The sequence below is a fragment of the Mustela nigripes genome, chromosome 7 (assembly GCF_022355385.1).
Source record: "Mustela nigripes isolate SB6536 chromosome 7, MUSNIG.SB6536, whole genome shotgun sequence".
Taxonomy (NCBI): domain Eukaryota; kingdom Metazoa; phylum Chordata; class Mammalia; order Carnivora; family Mustelidae; genus Mustela; species Mustela nigripes.
Genome location: NC_081563.1, coordinates 89005714 through 89027360, shown reverse-complemented (window position 1 = coordinate 89027360; position 21647 = coordinate 89005714). Strand labels below are relative to the sequence as shown.

General features: G+C 47.7%; 1 protein-coding gene across 4 annotated transcripts in view; it reads left to right on the top strand.

The window, feature by feature from the left end:
• Positions 1-21647, top strand: part of EDAR (ectodysplasin A receptor) — a 90421-nt gene that overhangs the window by 28902 nt on the left and 39872 nt on the right. For 3 of the 4 annotated variants that reach the window (XM_059407874.1, XM_059407873.1, XM_059407872.1), the window contains exon 1: positions 9526-9584. The exons of the other annotated variant lie outside the window; for it this stretch is intronic. In XM_059407874.1, coding sequence (XP_059263857.1) covers positions 9549-9584 — 36 coding nt within the window. In that variant the 5' untranslated portion in view covers positions 9526-9548. Of the gene's footprint in view, positions 1-9525; positions 9585-21647 lie in introns of those variants that run through there. 4 annotated transcript variants of the gene reach the window in all.

The window sequence follows — 21647 nt, the reverse complement described above, 5'->3', positions numbered from 1 at the left end:
CAGATCATCACCCTGATTATCTGGTTTTAAGAAAGTCAGGTATCAAGTATTTTGGAGGAGCTTAACCATGATCTGCAAAGAAATTCACCAACAGCATCACCTCATGAGCTCAACCCATCTTCCACTAAAAATTCTAAGGTATCGATCACCTGTTCTGTTCTCTTTTTTAAAATTAAGGTATAATGTATTATTTGCTGTGAATCATCAGTCTTGTACAATTCCCAGCCCTCACCATAGCACATGCCCTCCCCAGTGTCCATCACCCAGCCGCCCCATCCCCCCACACCTCTCCCCTCCAGCAAGCCTCAGTTTGTTTCCTGAAGTGAGTCTTATATGATTTGTCTCCCTCTCTGGTTTCATCTTGTTTTGTTTTCCCCTCCTTCTCCTATGATCCTCTGTCTTGTTTCTCAAATTCCTCACATCAGTGAAACAATATGATGATTGTCTTTTTCTGATTGACTTATTTCGCTCAGCATAATACTCTCTAGTTCTATCCTATGTCATTGCAAATGGCAAGATTTCATTTTCTGATGGCTGCATAATATTCCATCCCAATCACCTGTTCTTTGTTCAGTCTCCCAGGAAAGCACCAAGTCAGGTCCCAACAGAGAGTTAGAACTTCGGGGGTCCAATGCAACAATGTCCACCAATGGAGAAATGAGCCCAGAGAAACTGATGGTTGCCTAAGGCAGCCAGCCTGGCCAGGATTAGGGCCCACCCTCCCCACTCCCAGTCTCCTTGGCACTGTGTCAGACCTGTAAGTCCCTCCCATGCGCAGCCTTCTGTCCTCATTGCTAATCAAGAGCATTTTGTCAGCAGCATTTTGTCAAACTGCCAGGTGCCTCTCCTTAGTGCATCATGAGATTGATATAGTGGGTCAAGACTCATGTTTATTCGTTTTGCTGGAACGGAATACGTAGTATAGCATTGTATCACATAGTGGGAAATATCAGGTAGAAAGTGTGGTTTGTAAATCTTTTATTCCAGTTATATGTGTATGTGCCTCTGTGTACCCATGTTCAAAATACGCTCATGGGGACAGACCCTTGGAAAAGTTAGCATCTCAGAAGACACATCTTCTTCATTTTCATGCAGCATTATGTGCCAAGCTGCAGAAAAGGTGTAGACATGCACTGAGGAAAGCCTTGGCCTCTGTCACCTCTGTGAGGCCAGCGTCCCACCATGACTGTGCCACTGGAGGGGCAGCCATTCACTGGGCACACGGAGCTGAGTGCTCACACCTAGGTGCTGGCCTGGCTGGGTGCCCCAGAGTGTGAGGCCCCAGCTCCCCCTCCGCCCAGGGACAATGGCTGCAACAGGGCTCCTGGAACACCTGAGACTTGAGTCATTTCACCCTAGGTTTGAATGTCACAGAAAAGCAAGCATTGAAAGAGGCAGTGTTCTGGTCATGAAAAACCAGAAGGACCCCGGATTGGACCAGAGCAGGGGGAACTCCATGAGACAGGCCTGGCAACATGACACTTGAGCTTCTGCATACCAAGGTTGGCTTGCTTCTTCCCTCCAGGCCACACCTTCCTGGGACTTTCTCAACACCAGCTAAACAGTAGTTTGATTCCCATTTTTTAGACTCACCTCCAGGCGTCTGGCTCCCTACATCCTCAGACAGTATCACAGACACCAGGAAACACATTTCCTTTGCATCCACTTGCTCACTGGGAAAGTTGATTGCCAACCTCATATCCCCTTCTCCTCTACCCGCTAGGCTATGTGAGCCCCCGACCTCAGGCCACAGGCGTCCGTGGAGCTTGGTTGGCCCTGCCCACACTTGGCCTTGCAATGCCTTCCTTTGGCTTCACCTGAGTCATCTCCACATCTATATATGCTGGCTTTATTAGGCACGATTCCAACATGTTCTCAGAGTCAGGAATTCCAGGGAAGCCACAGAGAGTTAGATGTTGACACAAAGGATTCTCTGGCTCTGGCCCATTTTCTAAGCATGACCTGGAGAGCACCGTGTTCCAGTCTCTGTGGGTGCCAATTTGAATTGCGTCAGCCCCCAGCCAGAGGCCGCTTTGTGCGGACTGGCCAGAGGAGGGTGGTTTGTCATGAGGGGGCCTTAGCTCCCAGATTCTTTCATGGCTCTGTTGTCATCCTGTCCCAAGTCTGGTGCCTTTTCTCAGCCAGCCATGAGCCTGGAGAGCCCACTCGCCAGACTAGTCTTTCAGATTGGCCTCAAGGTCACAGTGTCCCAAATAATCAAAGGGCTCGCTCTTGGGCTTTTAGGTTCCCTGAAGGACCTGATCTCTCAGGTTGTTAGGTCTGCTGCAAAGGCTCAAGAACCACACTCCAGCCCCTGACTCCAGGGGTGAGTGGCAAGAGTGGCAACGAGTCTTGACTCTTGGCTTTGCCATTTTAAGTGAGGGTCCTGAAGCATTGGAGGGGCTGTAGAGTGCCCCCCCAGCTTCCTTTCCTATCCTCTGGGTCCTGTGCTGTGTCTGAGTCCTTCTGAACACTTCACTCCGTCCTCTGCTCTTTGCCTATTCTCCTCTGCCCCATGCTCTCACCCTCTGACCCCTACCCTCACCCTTTGACCCCTGCCCCCACCCTCTGCCCTCTGGCCCCTGCCCTAAGGAAGCCCTTCCCCACAAGCCTTCAACCTCAGCCCATTGAGTGTATTTGCCTGTTTTCTTTTCTTTTCTTTTTTTTTTAACCTGCTGAAGGAAGGAATATTTCATGGTTATTAATGAAAGTGATAGCAATCCCTTGTGTATTTATCTTAGATTATGTGGTCGTTATAAGATGAAGTACCTCAAGCAGTCAGTCTGCGGTTGATTTGAAAACAGACGAGTCTCAACAATGAGCTTAAGGAAAGGTGTCAGGTATAAATCTTGTCTTCAAACAGCCAGGGTGCATTCCAGACTTCAGAGACACTTCTTTGTATAAAGGTGCTCCCCCCACCCCCCGCCTTTCTTTTCCTTGGGCCTGGAGGAGGATGAAAGTGCAGGGGTGTGTGCATTCGTTCGTTTAGTCTGATAATGAGGGCGAGGCTCACGGGCATGGTAATTTGGCAGCTTTGGCACTTCCTGTAACAGTTTTAATTTTTTTTTTTTTATCCAAAGACTGCTTAAAGACAAACATTTTTTGTTAAACTGCTGGTAGTTCATTTTCTGCAGGAACCGTGCAATTAATCTTGTTTATATTAAAGAGACAGGTTGCCTTTGTCAGCTTTCCTGAGCTATAATTAATGAAGATCAAAAACATTACAAAGACATAATATTTAGCTTAATGCAGATGAGGCTGGGCAACAGCTGCATCAATTAGAGGAGCAAAAGGGAAAACAAATATCCTTTCCTTTGGAGTACCTCCGATACATTAAAAAGCAAGGATCCCGAGGTATCCTCCCTCCGCCAGCCTTCCCAGGTAGGCCTGGTGAAAGACGGGGTTTGGATATCAAATGGTGGGTGATACCCCATCAATTACGCTTTAAAGGCAGTTGGAGGAACCGCACGTCTCTCTTCACTTAGCTGAAATGCATCCAGGTGTGTGGCTGTGGTCTGAGAATGTCCTCATGGAGGAGGTTGTGAGGAAACTGGGACGGCAGGTAGAACCTGGCAGAACCATCTAGCCCATGGGAAACACGAAACACAGCCAGACCACTTCACTTAGAGCCTCTGTTTGAGGGACCGTTATTGGGAAAGCCCGAACAGAACCGACGAGGTTGCTCCCAAGAGCAACATCAGCAGCCCCGCCCCGCCCGTGACTTCCTGACCTGGTGACTAAGACCTGTGGTCTCCAAACCAGAGCGTAAGAGGGATCGCCTCCGCCTCTAAACAACCTGGGCTTTCATCTGCTGCAAGAAGCCAGTGGCCTGGGAGCCCACAGCGGTACTTTGTGGAGACCTGGAGGGGCTGGGACTGGATGTTAGTGGCAGCCATGACAGACCCTTTCCCCCAAGCTCGGGACATAGGACTGGGGAAATTGGAGAAGATAGTGCAAAGTCAGCCAGTTGGAGTCATCACTTCCTCAGCTGGGATCCTAACTGCAAAAGTCCAGAACAAGGAAGAAAATGCAAAACAAACCATCAGCCAAAGATTTTCAGCAAATTCCAGTGATGCAGGATAATGGCTGAGCAGGTGGAAGGAGCTGCCCATAACTGGGTATCTACAAAGGAAAGGTCAGTCCATCAGCCAAGTTATAACCCTCTAACCAGAAAAGCCCCCCGTGGGACCCCTCGCATGACGCCACGTGCAGAGGCTACCTGGAGGGACTGACAAATTTCAGAAGCTTCCTATCTGAAGGACTTGGTGCACAGCTTGTGAGCAGTAGGTGGAGGACATGAAACATTTTCAGTGGCATCAGGAACACCCAATGTTCAAAACCAAACTGTGTTCTTACCCGAAACTAAACCAGAGGTCTTGTCTGGGTCATAAAGGATGCCTATATAGGAACCATCCTCACACATCATGCCTTTAACTTTGTAATTGCCCTTTTATGGATCAGTGTCATCATTGACTATCATCAGACAGCCTTAAAGATGCTTATTGTTCAGTATTTGTAATAGTAAACATTGGAAAATGACCTGAAGATCAGATATTAGGGGATTTGTTGATTGAATTATGGTCCATCCATATAGAGGAAAAGTTCGGACCCATTAAAAAGAATGCAGTTTATGAATAATTAAAGCTATAAGGGGAAAAAAGGCAAATGCTGAGGAGCATGTATACTGCTATCCTAATTTCGTTCTTAGGGAGATCTATGTGCAAATAGAAGACTGAAAGAAAATGCATCAAAATGGATGGTTTGTGATTTTTATTTCTTCTATTTTTCTTTTATTTATCAGTTTTTTCATTGCAGAAAATTTCCAAAATTGGAAAATAGCTTGTGTTCATTAAACTTACTATGCACCAACCACTGTTAGCACTTTATACATCTCTTCTCTCTTAATTCTTGCATTCTGAGACAGGACCTAATGATATAATTTTACTAATGAGACACCTTAGACACAGAGAAAATTAAATGATTTGCCCAAAGTCACATAGCTAGTAAATGATCAACCCAGATTTTGAACCTAAGAAATCTGACTTAAGGGTCCTAAAGATATAGTCATCACCCTCTAATGCTATTATTCCAATCAGTTTGTGCGTGCCTTCCTGGGAAAGATGCCACAGTCACTTGCAGCCTTGTATGAATTTCTGCTTAAAATTATTTTCTTAGGGACAGTTGGCCGAATCTAAATCACGGAGGGAATGGGTAGAGGAAAGCAGGTAAAAACAGAGAATTCAGGGACCTGACAAAACACCATACAAGGCACAGGTCTAAGTGAGAAAGGCACTGACTGGAATGGAAAGACAAAGCATATGTTTCACAAGTTTGCCAAGAGGAGTTGGTAGGGAATCTTTTTCCAAATATAGTTTCTGGGTGGGTAGCCGTATGGATGGGGTAGAAGCCACACTTACCCAAACCTATCAGGGTCTCTAATTTGGAAGAGAGAAGACAAGTTGACTTCAGAAAATCTGTGAAATTCCATCAAGTCATTAACCATTTAAATGCTAAAAAGAAATTTCAGGCCATATATCCTTTGTTTCCATCCATAACCATCTGCCCAGCACACTACATTCATCCTGCTGGTTCTGGAATGGGTTTCTTGTTCTGAAGAGAACATGCTCCAAGACGCAGAATTCATGCCTTTAAATACTTCCTGTGCTCTTTGTGTGGCTGTAACTGAAGGATCTTATAAGGATGTGGTGAAGGAATTGGTGGGTCACAAGTGTTACATTTCTTCATCAACTTTCCTGAGTGATAATAGTTAGAAGTCTTGGACATGACAGTCTCCTACACAGAGAGGCTCCTTGAATTCTGTTTTTCTGACCCTAGAATTTTCATCATCCTTTTCAGGAGAGAGCTGAGAAGTGCAAGGATCTTGGCAATCTTTTGTGTCCCATTCGTAGTTTGTAGGAAAACATTATTTCAAAGAATAACCATGTTCTTGGTCCCTTCTACCTACCAGTCTGGTTCAACTTCAGTTGATTCTTGGACAAACAGATGACGGTAAAAGAGCAGAGAAAAGACTCGGAAACTCTGAACCATTTCCTTCTATCCAACTTGCCCCCTCCGTCAAGTTTTCTAGATGCTTCTTTTTTATTTCCATTGCCACCACCCTACTTTAGGACTTTATTTTCATATACCCACCTCCAGTGTCTCATCACTCAGAGCTGTCCTGCAAGGACACCATCAAACTAATTTTCCTGTGTCCTGGCACATCAAAAAGAACTTCAGAACTGGACAGATATAGGAGCCAACTTCAACTGTTTTCAGGCATTGGGCAACAAACAACACAGTTTGTCTTGTGATCCTTAAGAGAAGAGAGACATATTCATTACCCAGCTTTCTGCTGGGAGGCACTTTCTATACCACAGTGAGACCAAGCAGAGAGGTCATCTCACTGAGATGAAAAGGCAGATGATATGGGAATTTGGGGCTGATAATGTATCTAGAATCTGTTGGACAAGACACCATATAGGAAAGAGCTACACTGAAGGGAACCCCATAAAATGACATGAGGGTTCCCCAAGGGTCCTTGGCTAAGACTCAACACAACACAGCAGAGAGCAGCTCCTACAGGGTTATGAGCTGAACAGAGCTCAGAAGTTTCACAAAGCTGGGAAAGTTTGGAGTGTTGGCACAACCAGGGTGGAAAAGCCTCACTGAGAACTTTAGGCCATCAAATGGCATTCCCAAAGTCCATGCCTTAAGTGTAAGGATCATGCATTAGGACTAAAGAGAAAAAGCTAAGTAGATGTGCCCTAATAAAGAATGAAGTCCAGCCTGACGGTTCCAAAAGAATATGCCAGTAATATACACCTTCTGTAGTGAAACCCAACACTCTTCTGAAGTAGATGCTCTACAACAAATCATTATAATGTCCAGCATACAGTAAAACCACTACCAGACATAAGAAGAAGGATAATGTGACCCACAATTCAGGGAAAAGTAGTCAATAGAAACAGATCCAAAGACAACAAAAGTGTTGGAATTAACAAAGACTTTAGGACATTTAATATCCACATGTTCAGTGATTTAAAGAAGTTGGATGTAATGAGTGAACAGACAATAATTCTCAGCAGGGAAAGTGAAATTATTTTTTTAAAAAAGGGAACTCTAGGGCACCTGGGTAGCTCAGTGGGTTAAAGCCTCTGCCTTCAGCTCAGGTCATGATCTCAGGGTCCTGGGATTGAGCCCTGCATCAGGCTCTCTCCTTGGTGGGGAACCTGCTTCCCCCTCTCTCTCTGCTTGCCTCTCTGCCTACCTGTGATCTCTCTCTGTGTCAAATAAATAAATAAAATCTTTTAAAAACTAAAACAATAAAAAGGGAACTCTAGAATTGGAAAGTACAATATCTGAAATATATTCACCAGAGGGCTTAACAACATGTTGGAGATTGTAGAAGAAAGAGGCAGTAATTGAATTCAGATCAACTGAAATAATCAAATCTGAAGAAGAGAGATTTAGAAAACACATCCTGTTTTCCTGTTGTTCAGAAAACCCTTGTCTAGTTAATGAAAAGTAAATCCTATTATTTAAGGCCCTTTGCAATCAATCTCCAAACTACCCTCCAACCTAATCTGATAATACCTTTCATGTGAACACACCATTTCAACCAGAGCAGCAAACAAACTGCCCCAGCACCACCTTGTAACCTCCCCACCCTAACCCCTTCCACACGTCATCCCGACACCTCAAATTCTTTTCCCCACCTCAGATTCTTAAGACTATATCAAATGCCACTTCATAAATGAAATTTTCTTCATTCTGCCCAACCAGCAATGTAATTTTTCTCTTTTGATCTCCTCCCAAAAAAGCAAACAACAAAGCAAAGCAAACAACAACAAGAAAAAAACCCCGATGTTTGTGCTCCTTAATGGAAACATTCTTGATCCTACTTTCAAGGTCATTTGCCTGCTATCTAAGCCTTCTCGTTAGACTGGAAGAGCCTCAAGGGCCAGTCTGCATCTTACTCATCCTTATGTTCCTTTTGGTATCCCAGCAGCCCCTGGGAGGATGATGATGTTTGTTGAATTAATCAGGACATGATAAAGCAGTCCACAACACGGGTATTTGTTCTGGTAATAGTGTTGCCAAAAGTTTTCACTGCATATCATAGATCTAAGAGAACCTCATGGACTAGTAGAGACGGAGGAACATTTAGCTGTGATCTAATATAGTATCCCCACTTTACAGTTAACGAAATTGAGGCCTCTGGAAAGGAAAAACCATCCTAGTCCAGTGCTCCTTCCTCTAAAACCATGTTACCTCTATCTGTGTGCTGTGTCTATAAACAGGATTATGTATAGGATTTGAAACAAAGAATTTCAGTTTAAATTCTGGTAAGACTACCCTTCCCATCAAGATACGCTTGACATTGGAATTCCTTTTGATTCTAACTTTCACGATCTAGTAGAAAAGTAATCATCATACCCTTTCTGGTTGAGCTTTTGTCTGACCCCAGACACAGTGCTGCCCAGATAACAGAAATAACTGACAGATGACTTCTTTGTGATCATCTTCTAAGGTTAGGGTTCCTCTACTATGGTACTATGCTGTGGCCACTGGAATTAAGGTCCACTTGCCAGGACATATCTGCAAGATGGATGTTGACATGATTCTCACTCACCTGTGGGGTGACCAGGGAATGGGAAAGAGGGGCCTCTGCATGATGAGTCCACTGAGGAAGAGCACCAAGCTATACAGAATTCCTTCAGGATGCTGAGAAACCCCCAGATAGATGGGTCTCAGCCTGGTGAGCAAGCACAAGAAACGGGTACCTCCCTGAGGCTGGGACAATGCCTGGAAGATGGCTCACAGCTGGGTCCCCTAACCTGGCAACTGTCCTTGGAGGTAGAAGGCTGCCTCACCATGGTCACCCCCTTCTCCTGGGTGCATCCCACATCCAGTGCGTGGCTGATATGGGGGTGTAAAGGCCTGGTCCCACTGCTCCAAATCAAGAAAATTCTGTAGGTCCTGCCTGGCTCCCTTGAGGTCTTTCTTGGGATTGCCTTTGCAGCCCAACTTCTCCCATCCACAAGTGTTGATCCCCGAAGCCCTCTCTGATAAATGATGTGTACTTCAGTCTCCAGTTCAGGGAGCTGAGAAGGGAGATAAGGTGGCCAAGCTCACCTGCTCTTAACGCCTTCAGCCTTTATGAAAGAAATACACATCTCAGAGGGTATTATTGTCTGTTTTGCCTTGCAGGGTTGGGTATTTCGCTATGGCTGTAGCATTCAGTTCCCCAGCTGGGAAGCTCCTTCCTGTGATCAGAAATTGCGCCATCGGGCCTACCTCCCCACAGAGCCATAGCCCAGGCAGAGCTCAGTGAACACAACCATCTGGTCATTGACTTGTCCATTTTGCTGCAGCCAATCCTCACAGCTCTTAGAGGGATGCATTCCACCTCCTCCCAGACACACTAGCTTCTTCAAAAACTGAAGGAAATGAGGGCATTAGCCTCAGTGAGCTCATAGACTCTTCAATTTATTCTTAGGTCATTTTCCAGTCACATCTGCTTCGAAGGCAGCATGAAGACCTAGCCCATGATAAATCATAAGCAGCGTACGTCATTATTTCAAGTGAGTCACTCTTTGGTGTTCAGGAAGAAATGAGAACATCCGTTTTCCATATGGCATACGGGGCTGGGGTGGGTGGGGAGGGCTGTCACCCAAGTGGGCTCTCTGACTCCACATCAGTCCTCAACCCCAGATGATTCTTGTTTACGATGGAGAAAGAATTGTTAGGGAAAAACTGTTTTCATGATAAAGCTAATCACAAGTTGTGTCCTCTTCTCTGAGGAGCTATGGCAGCAGGAAGACGATATTCACTTAGAGTGGGATGCACTAGGCAATGTCATTCCAAAGTGATGGGCCCTAGGCCCCAGCCATACATGACTATTTGTAAGGAAAGGATGGATGGGCTCAGGCCACCCATGTTCTTCTGGTAACTAGAGAGCAAAATCGCCAGACACTTCTTGTGCCTTTGCTTTTTCCCTTAGAATAATTATTTATTGTTTTTATTCAAAATAGTGTATGCTCATAGAAAAAAATCAAGCAATATAGAACAATGTAAAAAGGAAAGTAAGAAAAATATTCCCAATTCTCCCACCCAGAAACAACCATTACCAACATTAAGTAGACATTCCAAGTGTATGCATATGTGTGTTTGTATGCGTGTGTGTGCATGTGTGTGTGTGTGTGTGTGTGTGTGTGTGTGTGTGTGTGTGAAGTCCTAGGGGTATCTTCAATACTTTTGCTTCTTACACTGGTGAAAATAAAGGAATCCATAGTACATGAAAGAAATATGAAGACCTCTATTTTTAAAATAGTCTCTTTGGAAAATAATTCACTCCAAGACCATTTTACTTTTTTTTTTAAGGTTTTTTTAATTGACATGTAATTGACACATACCCTTCTATTAGTTTCAAGTACACGGCAGGATGATCCAATACATGTATGTATATATTGCAAAGTGATCTCTACCACAATACATTTCGTTCATACCCATCATCACACAGGTCAATTATTTTCTTGTGATAAGAACTCTTAAGATCTGCTGTTTTAACTTTCGAATATATAGTGACAATATTATTACTGTAGTCGCCATGCTGTAATTACATCCCCAGGACTAATTATTTTATAACTGGAAGTTTGTACCTTATAACCTTCTCAAAGCCCCCACCTCTGTCTGGTTAACTGCCCAGCTCTTCCTTCTATCTGGAGTTTGAGGTGGGGTTTTGGTTTGTTTTTAGATGCCCTCTAGAAGTGAAATCACATGGTATCCATCTTTCTCTGTCTTCTCTGCCTTAGTTCACTTAGCCTAATGCCCTCGAGGTTCATCCATGTTGTCACAAAGGGCAAGACTTTGTTCTTTTCTGTGGTCAAATAGTATTTTGTGTGTGTTCATGTGTGTGTGTGTATCTGCGTGTGTGTCACATCTTCTTTATCCATTCATCTCTTGATGGACATTTAGGTCGCTTCCCTATCTTGGCTATTGCAAAGAATGGTGCAGTAGACATGGGAGGAGGGCAGATATCTTTTCGACTTACTGTTTCTGTTCGCTTTGGGTAAATACCCAGAAGTGGAATTGCTGCATCAGATGGTATCATACGGTAGTGCCATTTTTAATTTTTTGAGGAACCTCCGTATCGTTTCCCATGATGGCTGCATCAATATACATCCCCAGCATTTTTACTTTTTTTATTAAGATTTTATTTATTTATCTGACAGAGAAAGATCACAAGTAGGCAAAGAGGCAGGAAGAGAGAGAGAGAAGCAGGCTCCCCGCTGAGCAGAGAGCCTGATGCGGGGCTCGATCCCAGGACCCTGAGACCATGACCTGAGCTAAAGGCAACAGCTTAACCCACTGAGCCACCCAGGTGCCCCAATTTTACTTTATGATACATAAAAACTTTTTAAGTGTATAAGAGTTTTTAGCATATAGGCTCTGGACAGAGAATAAGCCCTGTAAGAACTGCTCAGTGCTCAGGATAGTCCTGCCATCAGTGCCCGGCGGGTTACAGTTACACAGAGTTGGGCTCAACATACCCCCCTAAGCCCCGTACTGTGCGTGAGCCTCAGAGGGATGCTGAGTGTGCTCAGGTGTTTGGGTCCCAGGATCTGCCTCCCATCACACCACATGGAGCCACCCTGCCCTGTAGGTACTGAAATGAATGTCTGAAAAGCCTCCGTGAAGTACAGGGAGAAATGGAAAGGGGCGGATTCCGAGGCCTCAGAATATCTGGTAGTGCACCCAGGTTAATCTTGTACCCTGACGGCCCCTTACATCTGGAATGCTCCCCAAGTACATTTTCCAAGTCCTGTAGAGGACTGCCTGGAGGAGGAGGAGGCTGGCGTGTCCTCAAAGACACAGCATTTGGAGGTCGTCCCAAACAGCTGACTCATTCATGCCCAGGGGGTGGATGCTTCTAGTAACAATGCAGAGAAATGGAGGAAATGCACACACAGGCCAGGAGACATCATTCTGGCTGATTGTGAGTTAGATAGATAGAAGAGAGGTCAGATGGGAGGACGGGGTGGAGGGTCAATATACACATTACGAAAAAATTCTGTGAAGCTGGTAGCCTTTGCAATCTGACTGTTCTCTCCCATGGTCTGCACTCAGATGCACTTCAGCTCCCGCTGATCTCCCGGCCCCTCACTTCCTTCCCCTTGGACCTGAGGCTCAGTAAGCCCAGAATCTGTGATAGGAGCTTGTATGCAAACCCATGCTCTCTGCTCCTCAGGGAAAGTCTTCCTTGCCCTGCCTTTTCAGCTTTCTTTTTGATTTTTATTTTTTAAAAGCTTTTATTTCTGTATTTTACAGAGAGAGAGAGAGAGAGGGTGAGAGAGGGCACAAGTAGGCAGAGCAGCAGGCATAGGGAGAGGGAGAAGCAAGCTCTCCAGTGAGCAGGGAGACAGATGCAGGGCTCCATGATACCACTCTGGGATCATGCCCTGAGCCAAAGGCAGATGCTTAACCTACTGAGCCACCCAGATGCCCTGCCTTTGCTTTTATTCTCTATTCCCACCCCTCTCCACTTTAAAACCTTCTCACATCATACTCATCCTACCTGCCCCATGAAGCCAGGCAGACAAGGCCTTTTAGATTGCACTTCTCTTCCCTTTCTCTCTGCTCACTCTTCCCGGGGGCTTACCCATACAGCTGTACTTACATGAGGGTATGGCCTGCTGCCCTCAGAGGGGACACAGGTGGCCATGCAGGAGAGCAACTGTCCTCACAGACCTTCACAACTAGGCAGACTCATAGGCCCACACACCGGCCTGAGCCAGCATCTCCAAAACTCTGTTTTGCAAAGCTCTGGAGGGTTGCAAAAGTTCTACAAAGCAGCCATCACCACCATCCATCTCTGGAACTCTTCCATCTTCCCCACCGGAAACTCTGTCCCCATGACCCGCCAGCTCCCCATCCCCGCTGGTCCAGCCCCCAGCAACCTTCGGTCTGTCTCCAACTGGCAACTTGAGAGACCTCACATCAGTGGAGTCACCTGGTGTTTGGTCTTTGGTGGCTAGCTTGGTGTGGTATCCTTCAGCTGTGTGGCACACGTCCGTTTCCTCCTTTTATAAGACAAACTAGTATTCCATTGCATGTGTCTACCATATTTGGTTTCTCCCTTTGGGATACACGCCATTTTAAAATATATATAGATCATTTTTATTAGCTGTATTTTTATTTTTAAATCATTCAAGATTCTTTTTCCTGGCACTCTTGCTGGTTGACATGTAAAACATTGGTGGTCCAAATAAACCAAGTTATATTCTTTCTACCCCGACCTCTAATTAGCTCCCCTAAAAACTCAAGAGACATTTTCACTATTTAAGAATTTAATATTTCTTTCTAATTACCAGGTTTCCAGGCTTTAAACATGTTTTTTTACATTTTAATACCAGTATATTCTAATTCCAAATCCTTTGGCATCATCTTAGGGCTGTTGGCATGGGAATAAATAGCATTCAGACTGCCAAAGTAATGAAATATGTAATGAAACACCTAATAAAAGGTGTCTTTAACTGTTGTGTACTTGGATTCGTTGGCATAACATTCCTTATCAGCCCCTGGAATAAACAGAGAGCTCCACTAGAGCAAGAATGGGGAGTGGGCTCGGGAGGGGCTCAGCCACACACACTGCCTTGGTTTGGCTGATGGCCACACAGCCATTTATCCTCCATGAGGACTCCTGTCCCCTCAGCACAGACAGTGAGGCAGCTTGGGATGCAGTCACAGCTTCTGAGGCTTTCCCCAGGTCAGAAAGCTATGAACTGCACTCATGCACGTTCTGGTTTAGAAGGCAGGGTGCAATTTCTTGAAATCACCAAATTCATATACCATGGTGATCCTGGAAACCCTCACTTCTTCCTACGAGGGGAAATGTCAGAACTTATAAATAAACAGAGCCACCACGGGCCCTGTGCTTCCCCAGATGTCAGCTCCTCAAGGTTGGGTCCATATCCCTGGTCTGTGGAGTAAGAGTGTGGCCTCTGCAGCCAGATGTCTGGCTCAGCCACTCAGCCCAACCGTGTGACTTCAGGAAGGTCCACTCGTGCACGGTGCTAGAGTTGCCTCATCTACACAGTGGGAACCCCGGCAGGACCACCTCATGGGCTGATGTGGCATCTGGACCAGTGCCTGCTCTGGGCAGCGCCCCAGGGGTGTGGGAGTCTGCACCCATCCTAACCCAGCACTGAGCTCAGCATGTCTTCACTGAGGTCTACTGAGTGTGTGAGTGCCAGCCTGTCGTCCTCCCCAGCAGGAGACCCTGCTTCACCCACTGTGAGCATAACAGCTGCCTCAGGTTAAAGGCAACAGTGTGGGCTCCATGGCCAACATCTTTCAGGCTTGGTCGGTCTATTTTACTTTTCTCGAAGAAAATACCATTCCCACGGAACAGAGGAGGACTTGCCCCTCTGTAGCTGGGCGGTGCTTGCTTGTGCACACTCCTGAGTAAGTACCTGCATGGAGCCTTCACATCAGGACGCTTCTGCATAAGAGTATTACTCTCATCCTCTCATCAGAGAAGCAGGCAGGCAGGCAGTGCTGTGTCCCCACCATTTGAGACGTAAGGTGACTGAGGCGCAGGGAGTTTAGCCTCCGTCAAGGGCACAGGGCTATGGCTCATGGGAAATAGCGCTCTGCAGAGCTGGCTGGTGGTCACCCTTGTCCCACAGGGCCTGGGGCACAGTGCGGGGCACACTCCATGCACATGCGCAGAAGGGAGCCCACTAGCCCTTCTCCCAGGCGTGGAGAGCGGACAGCAGCAGCCAGGACACTCAGAGCAAGGGCCGACTCCTGCCACTCTCCTTCCACGCCCCAGCCAAGGAAAACACGCCGCAATCTAGGCTGGGAAGATATCCTTCCAAAAGCAAGCACTCCCCAGCCTGTGGTGGCTCTCCTCACGTGCGTCCTGGGTCATCCAGACTAGTCACTACCTGTCTGGGCGAGGGCAACGCACTACCTTCAGTCACTTTCTAAAAAGGATACGGTGACTCCAGCTCCTCCTCTTTGAAGAGAGGCGCAGGGTGGGAGCAAGATGAGGAGGTGGTGACAGCACAGTCTGTGTCACATTCATGTATACCCTAGCCGTGCGAAGAGTGAAGGAAGCCATGGAGAAGGGGCTTCAGTCTCCGCCCCAGGGACTCCTTGGTGCCCCCTAAGGCTTGTCAGAGCAGATCCATCTCTGGGGGGCTCCGATGAACCCACAGGACGCCTTCCTTAGCTCGCCCTCCCCAAGGCTTGCCCGTTACTGTGCTTGAACACAGAACATTAAAAAAAAAAAAGAAAAAAAAAAAGAATCCTCTCTCAAACCGGTAGAACAAGACCTTGAGTTTGACAGGAAGGATCCAAGTGTACAAGTTGCTTTCTTCGTGCTGGGATTCCAATGCAGGCGAAAGGGCCTCTCGGAGGGGCACCGAGAGCAAGTTCCTGGCCCCGCACCCAGGTCAGCCACCGGCGGAAATGCCACCTGCGCTGGGCCGTTTCCACATCAGGAGACTAAGGCGGGAGGTGCAGCTGGTCCCAGTACTAAGAGCAGGGAGAGATCCATGGGCTCAGGAACAAACAAACAAACTCTGACTTCAAAGCCCAGGCACGTGAGAATGTCGGTGTTGCTGCCCGTGGGTTGTGTTAGAGCCAGCCTTCCCAGGTTCTCGGGGCACAGACTCTTCATGGGAGTCCACGGCATGTGTGCCCGGGAGTGAAGCAGCCGTGGTGCTGGCGCGGTGTTGAAAGGGGAGAGGAGATAACGGGAAGCCATCGCTGGAAGCCGGAGGCTGCAGGAGTCTTCAAAGGCCCCCTGTGGGAGGGGGTACAGAGCCCCGCTCCGAACAACTGACCCACTCAACGATGCTGCAGGGGCAGTGCCTCCCGGAGGACTGTCCAGCTCTCACGGGTCTCCATTCACATTGCACTGACACTGGGCTCCTGTCCTGACTTGTCCCTCTCACCCTGTCCCCTCCCTGCTCTCTCTGCGGCTCTCTCTGTGGCTCCCCTGATCCCAGGATGAGCAGAATGGTGGGAAGTAGAGCAAGTCTGGGTTTGTGCCCAGCTCTCCAACCTCAGTCTGTGTGGCCTCAGGCGAGTGACTCAACCTCTCTGAGCCTCTGTTGGCTCCCAAGTTAAACGGGGAATAGTGAGGACCTACCTTGCAGTGTTCAGAGGATTAAACAAGAGTGTGTGTATGAACAGGGCCTGGCGCTGGGTACACTCTCCATAAATACTCCCAATAGGCTGAGAGGACATCTGCCTGCAACAAACAGACCTGAGGGCTCCATTCCCAAAACACGATGCCTGAAGAAACCTTCCACTCAGGCGCTCCCCGGGTTTTCATCAGACAAAGGTCACAGAAAAGGCCCCTGCTTTCTCCCGCTGGAAAGGAAGCTTCGAGGGGGGAACTTGCCTCGCAGCAGAGTTGGAGTTGTGCCCGCTGATTTCCCCACACTTAGCATGTAGCCCTGCTTCCACCTTCCTGGATACACACGCTCCCAGCCTCTAAGGTCCCCAGGACCACAACGTCCTCAGAAGTGAGGACCACATGCACATGCCGTGTTTGCTTCTTCTCTGAGCTGGTTCCATGTGTGACCATAAAAGCATCACAGGATAGAAGAATGTTGTTGAGGATGACTATTTATGGTGGCCAACAGGCCATTGTCTTCAGTCCTACACCAGCAATCTTTCCGAAGTGACCGGAAAGCATCACTAAATTAGCTCTGGGCAAATGCTATCATTTTTCTTCTCCTTCGCTTTTGGCCACACTCAAGCTGGTGCAGGAGGGGCCTGCAGGTCTCATCTGTGGACCCTCACCTCCGGCGTGCTGCCTTTCTGTGGCAGCCATCAGTGGGGCTGTGGGTGGCCAGGGCAAGGGGTGGAGGGGAGCCCTTCGAAGGGAGCAGGTCAGTAGAAACAGTTTGGAAGCTCTGGGATGGTTCCTTCCAGACGGCTCTGTGACTAGAGGCAACTGAGAGTCCTTTTCTGGGAGCGTCTAGAACAGACTTAGACCAAGCCCTGGAGCATCCATGCTGGGAAATTGCCTCATATTTAGGTCACTCACTGCAGATGCGCCGTCCAGGAGACAACCGAAAACGACTTCTAAAATGTACGCTGAGCAAAAAGAAATCAGACAAGTGAATGAATAAACGTGGTGGTATATCAGTACCTAGACTATTTCCCAGCGAAGGAACAAACTAGGGACTCCCACACCTGGAGGAAGCAAGGAATTACATTCAGTGGAAGGAGCCAGATACAGAGAATGCGCATGGCATGGCTGCACTCCCGTGACAGCTCAAACAAGCAGAATCAATCCTTCCTTTCGAAACTGGCCCAGCGGGGTGGGCGGATGACAACAGGCTGCACCAAGACCTTCTAGAAGCGATGGAACCGTCCGTGTCACAACTGGGTGGTGGTTACATGGCGTACACGGCATTCACGGCCTCAGAGTCACCACCCTGCACACGGGAAACCTGTGGGTTTTACTGTGAGTTAATTACAGGTCAGTAAAGCTGATTGTTTTTTTAAAACACAGTCTTAGTGATAAGAACCTAGAAGTATGTACCCATAACCAAAACAGTAAGCCAGCGGCTCTTAGGAAACTCGTGGACTCTGAGACATGGCTTCAGTCACGCTGAACTGTTCCCCCTTGGATGTGCCCACCCACAGGTGGCCATAAGCGTGTGGCACACTGCACATGTGCGGTGATAGGGCTCACAGTCTCAGAAGCTGCCCTTCTCTCGCCCTGAGCCTCACTCCACACGCATGTTGCATGACGATGCTGTTGGGCTTTGGCTATAGACAATGAAGAGACTAGAAGCCCTGACCACCTCCAGCGTCTGTCTGAGGCTCAGGGCCTCCTGAGAGCCCAGAGTGCAAAGGCCTCCGCGCCAGGGGGCCATTTGTCTCTCTGGGCACAGACTTCAAAGAGAGGCGTGAAGCATAGAGCCCATTGAGGGTGCGGGGGGGCGGGGTGTAGGCACTGACGAGCGCCTGCCCTTCACCTGCCTTCTGCACACCCTCAGCTCACCTTTCCTCTCAGACAGCCGTCTGGGAGGCCCCCCTGCCCAGGCCTCTGCCACCCAAGTGGGAGCCGTCTCAATTACCCACAATAACCATCCTCAGAGAGTAGCAGGCTGTCTGAGGGCCCCTCGGGGGCAAATAATAATAGCAACAATTTTTGGATCCTTCTTGCCTCATTGCTTGCCACAGCTTTGTAGCTAATTTAAGATCTATTGATCCCAGTGCCAATAAGTGGTTTATCTCCTTCAACTTCCTTTACTTAAAGGATATCTTCACCGTCAAATTAATGTCTCTTACTTGGCTGACATGGCTTAGGATTCTTGCAGTGCGTCTTCCGGTGATTGTTTTTTTATGTTCTCATCTTTCCTGTGCTGTTGGGTAAAATCGGGTGCTTCCGATGAGTCTACACATCAGGCCTCACCTCCCTAACCCAGCCAGAGTCCTGTTCTCTAGTGGACCCAGGCCCAGGAAGAATGGCTGGATTCAGGACTGACAGGGTGGCCTGAAAGGATTGCTTTCCAGATATCACTGAGCTGCTGGGAGCAAAGAAACAAAGCCACTGAGCTGAGAGAGAACCGAGCATAGTAACCTCTTGCCAGAAAAGGAGAAGGAGCTCTTGATTTCTCCAGAACTCAGATTAGAAAATAACTCAACTCCCTGTTGCTTAGAGAAGGGGACAGAGCGGTGACCTGGAGGGAGTGCTCTGCAGCTCTCAGTGGCCCCAGTGGGGCACACCCTGCCCAGGCCTCAGGCCACGCCCATCCTCCCTCCTTTCCCTGTCCCTGGCTGTTGTGATGCCAGACTACCCCCTCGGCCCAACAGCCCTTTCCCGGTCTATGCAGGCTTCCTGACTCTCCCACTGCTCCCGCTGCCCCCATCCCTCACCTCCACCCGTGTCCACCCCACTGTGCCTCCTTCATGTGGCACCCTTGGCATGGGGACTATGCTAGTTTGTTTGTTCAGCCTGGTCTGGAGTAGGTGTCCAATAACTATTGCATGTACAGAAGGATGGGGAGATGGATGGATGGATGGACGGATGGAAGGACAGATGGACAGATGGAAGAATGGATGGCATGCCTATTGAGGCGCTGGAGAGTGGCTGTTATTACGTCCCAGCAAAATTTTATTTATACATTTATATAAGAGCCCTAGAAAATCTTGGTTGTGTCATTTAAAGCAATGGACTGGAGTTACAATAACCTCCTTGATTTCACCCTCAAAATGCCTTTTGCTGATTTTGATAAGGCAATAAAAGAGGCACTCTTTTAAAGCTTCACCTGGCTTTATCTCTTCTACAATATCCGTTCAGCTCTGAGGCACAAAATGAAATAGAAATGAAATTGTGAGCACATATCTTTACAGCAGGAGCTCCGGGTAAGGATAATTGCTCTCCCTCTGAACTTTCCCGATGGATATTTGCTGGCCACATTATCTTCATGAGCGAGCCATCAGGACTGTGGAAGCATCCAGGCACCACATCCTGTCCCAAATGCAGGAGAGAGCCCCCCTCCTCTTTGGGCTCCAGCCCCAGCTCTCCCTGCACAAACGCAGATGCACCTGCTGAATGATGTAATTAGTATTCAGAGAAGCCGGGGCCTTGTCTGACAAACAACAATAATAATTTTGGTGTTTAGGGAGCGTTCTCGTGCCATGGCTGTCTAGAGTACTTCATAAACAATTACCATCAGCGCTGGTTTTTCTGTAGGAAAATGAAAACTGACAGGAACGGGTGAGTCACACAGAAAGATGTGATGTGAACAGAAATGCCTGAAATGCTGGTTTTCCTTGCTCTTTGCTGCCTTTCCGGATTCTGCTGCTGAAGAGCTAATGATCCCCATAGAATTTGAAATAGTTTGACTTGCCTATTTGTATTAGTAGTGATCCTTCAAAGGGAAAAGCTAAAAGTAGTCCAAAATAAAAAATGTTTCGTGTATTACATCCATCCTATCTGTGCAAGAGTGTCTATTTTCTGAGTATTATTTTGATTAAAACTGAAGAATAAAACGTAGGGGCTCTCATTTTCAACCTTCAGCTCAGAGCACCAGAGCCTTTGCCAATATCCTGTGGGAAAGCGCCTCCCAAGGGGTTTAGCCCAGCGGGTTATCCCAGCTGCCGGGTCTTCTGTGGGGGGGCCCTGTCTGTGGCTTGCCAGCAGAGTAGGTAGACTTCCTCTGGCCTTCCTGCCCAGTGGCTGCTCAGCCGGCCCCTTGCCCCTTTCCACTCTCGTCCTGCCCTCCCTGTGTATCACCCCACCTGCCCCCAGAACTCTGGGGAAAACAGGGTAACTCGTCCTGCTTCTCCTTGAGAACCCATCAACCCTGTGCCCTATTAATCTTTTTAGAGTACAAAAGGCATGAAATGATCATCTTATGATGAAAGCCCCCAACGGCCCCACTCCAAGATCCCACAGGCTGACACGAGAGGCAAGAGCTGGAGCCCTAGAATTATCCCAAGAGTAAATTCTAGTGGGTGCAGCTGGCTGGCACCAGAGCACAGTGCCTCCAACAGACATGGAAAGATCTTTGATCTTAGTAAAAATATTGTTATGTATATACACACATGTATGGATACGTATGTACATGTACATGTATATACACATATATGATGTGTTTATATTTTCAATCGGAATTATATCCTTGAGACAACACATGGACACTGTCCCTACCCCAGAGATGTTGTTAAAGCTCAGTTAACCTGCCATGATCCTGAAACTTCTACCAAGGAGCTCTGGATAGAAGCTTCTCACTGCAGTGGTCAAGCATGGAGACTGGCCTTGGGACGCCTGGGAGGCTCAATGGGTTTAGCGTCTGCTTTCGATTCAGATCATGATTCCAGGGTCCTGGGGTCGAGGGGAGTCTGCTTCTCCCTCTCCCTTCAACCCTTCCCCTGCTGCTCATGCTCTTTCTCTCTCAAGTAAATAAAATCTTAAAAAAAAAAAAAAAGAATGGAGGCTGCCCTTTAAAATCCTCTTGTGGTGTGATTTAAAGCTCTAAGATACCCTGACAAACTGCACTGCAGGAATTTCTCTGAGCCTTCCTTCTCGGCTCCTCTGGGATTGCATTCCTGAGTCCCTAGAGGCAGTGAGGGGCCTGTAGGCCTTGGCAAGGCTTTAGCACCTCTGCTCCTTTTCTTGTGCTCTTCCTGATCCCTGACTGCACTTTCCTGGGGCGGGAGGGTGTCCAGCAGCAGGCCCTGTGTGACAGCCTTGCCTGCCGGGCCAGAGAGGCCAAGAACAGGAGAGGCCATTGAACTTGCAGGGCCATGCAAAATGGAAATGGGGTGCCCCACCTTTAAAAATCACTAAAAAGTTCAAGACAGCAAGCTCGGGGTCTGCCCTATGGGCCGGTATGCCTGCAAGGCCCCAGTCCCCTGTTGCAATGGGATGGCCTGTCCCAGGACATCTTCCAGACACTTCCAGTGAGACAGACCTGACTGAAACAGAAGTGAAAGACAATGAGTTAAGTGCTTCACAATCCAGCACTAATTAGCACTATCCAACTGAGGCGGGAGGTGAGGTGCTTCCTGAGAGCAATAAATCACATCAAATGGAAATGTTTTTAGCTGCTCTGATAATGACCTCCACAGGCTCCTGGAGGGTGAGCGAAGGTCTATCTCTGTTG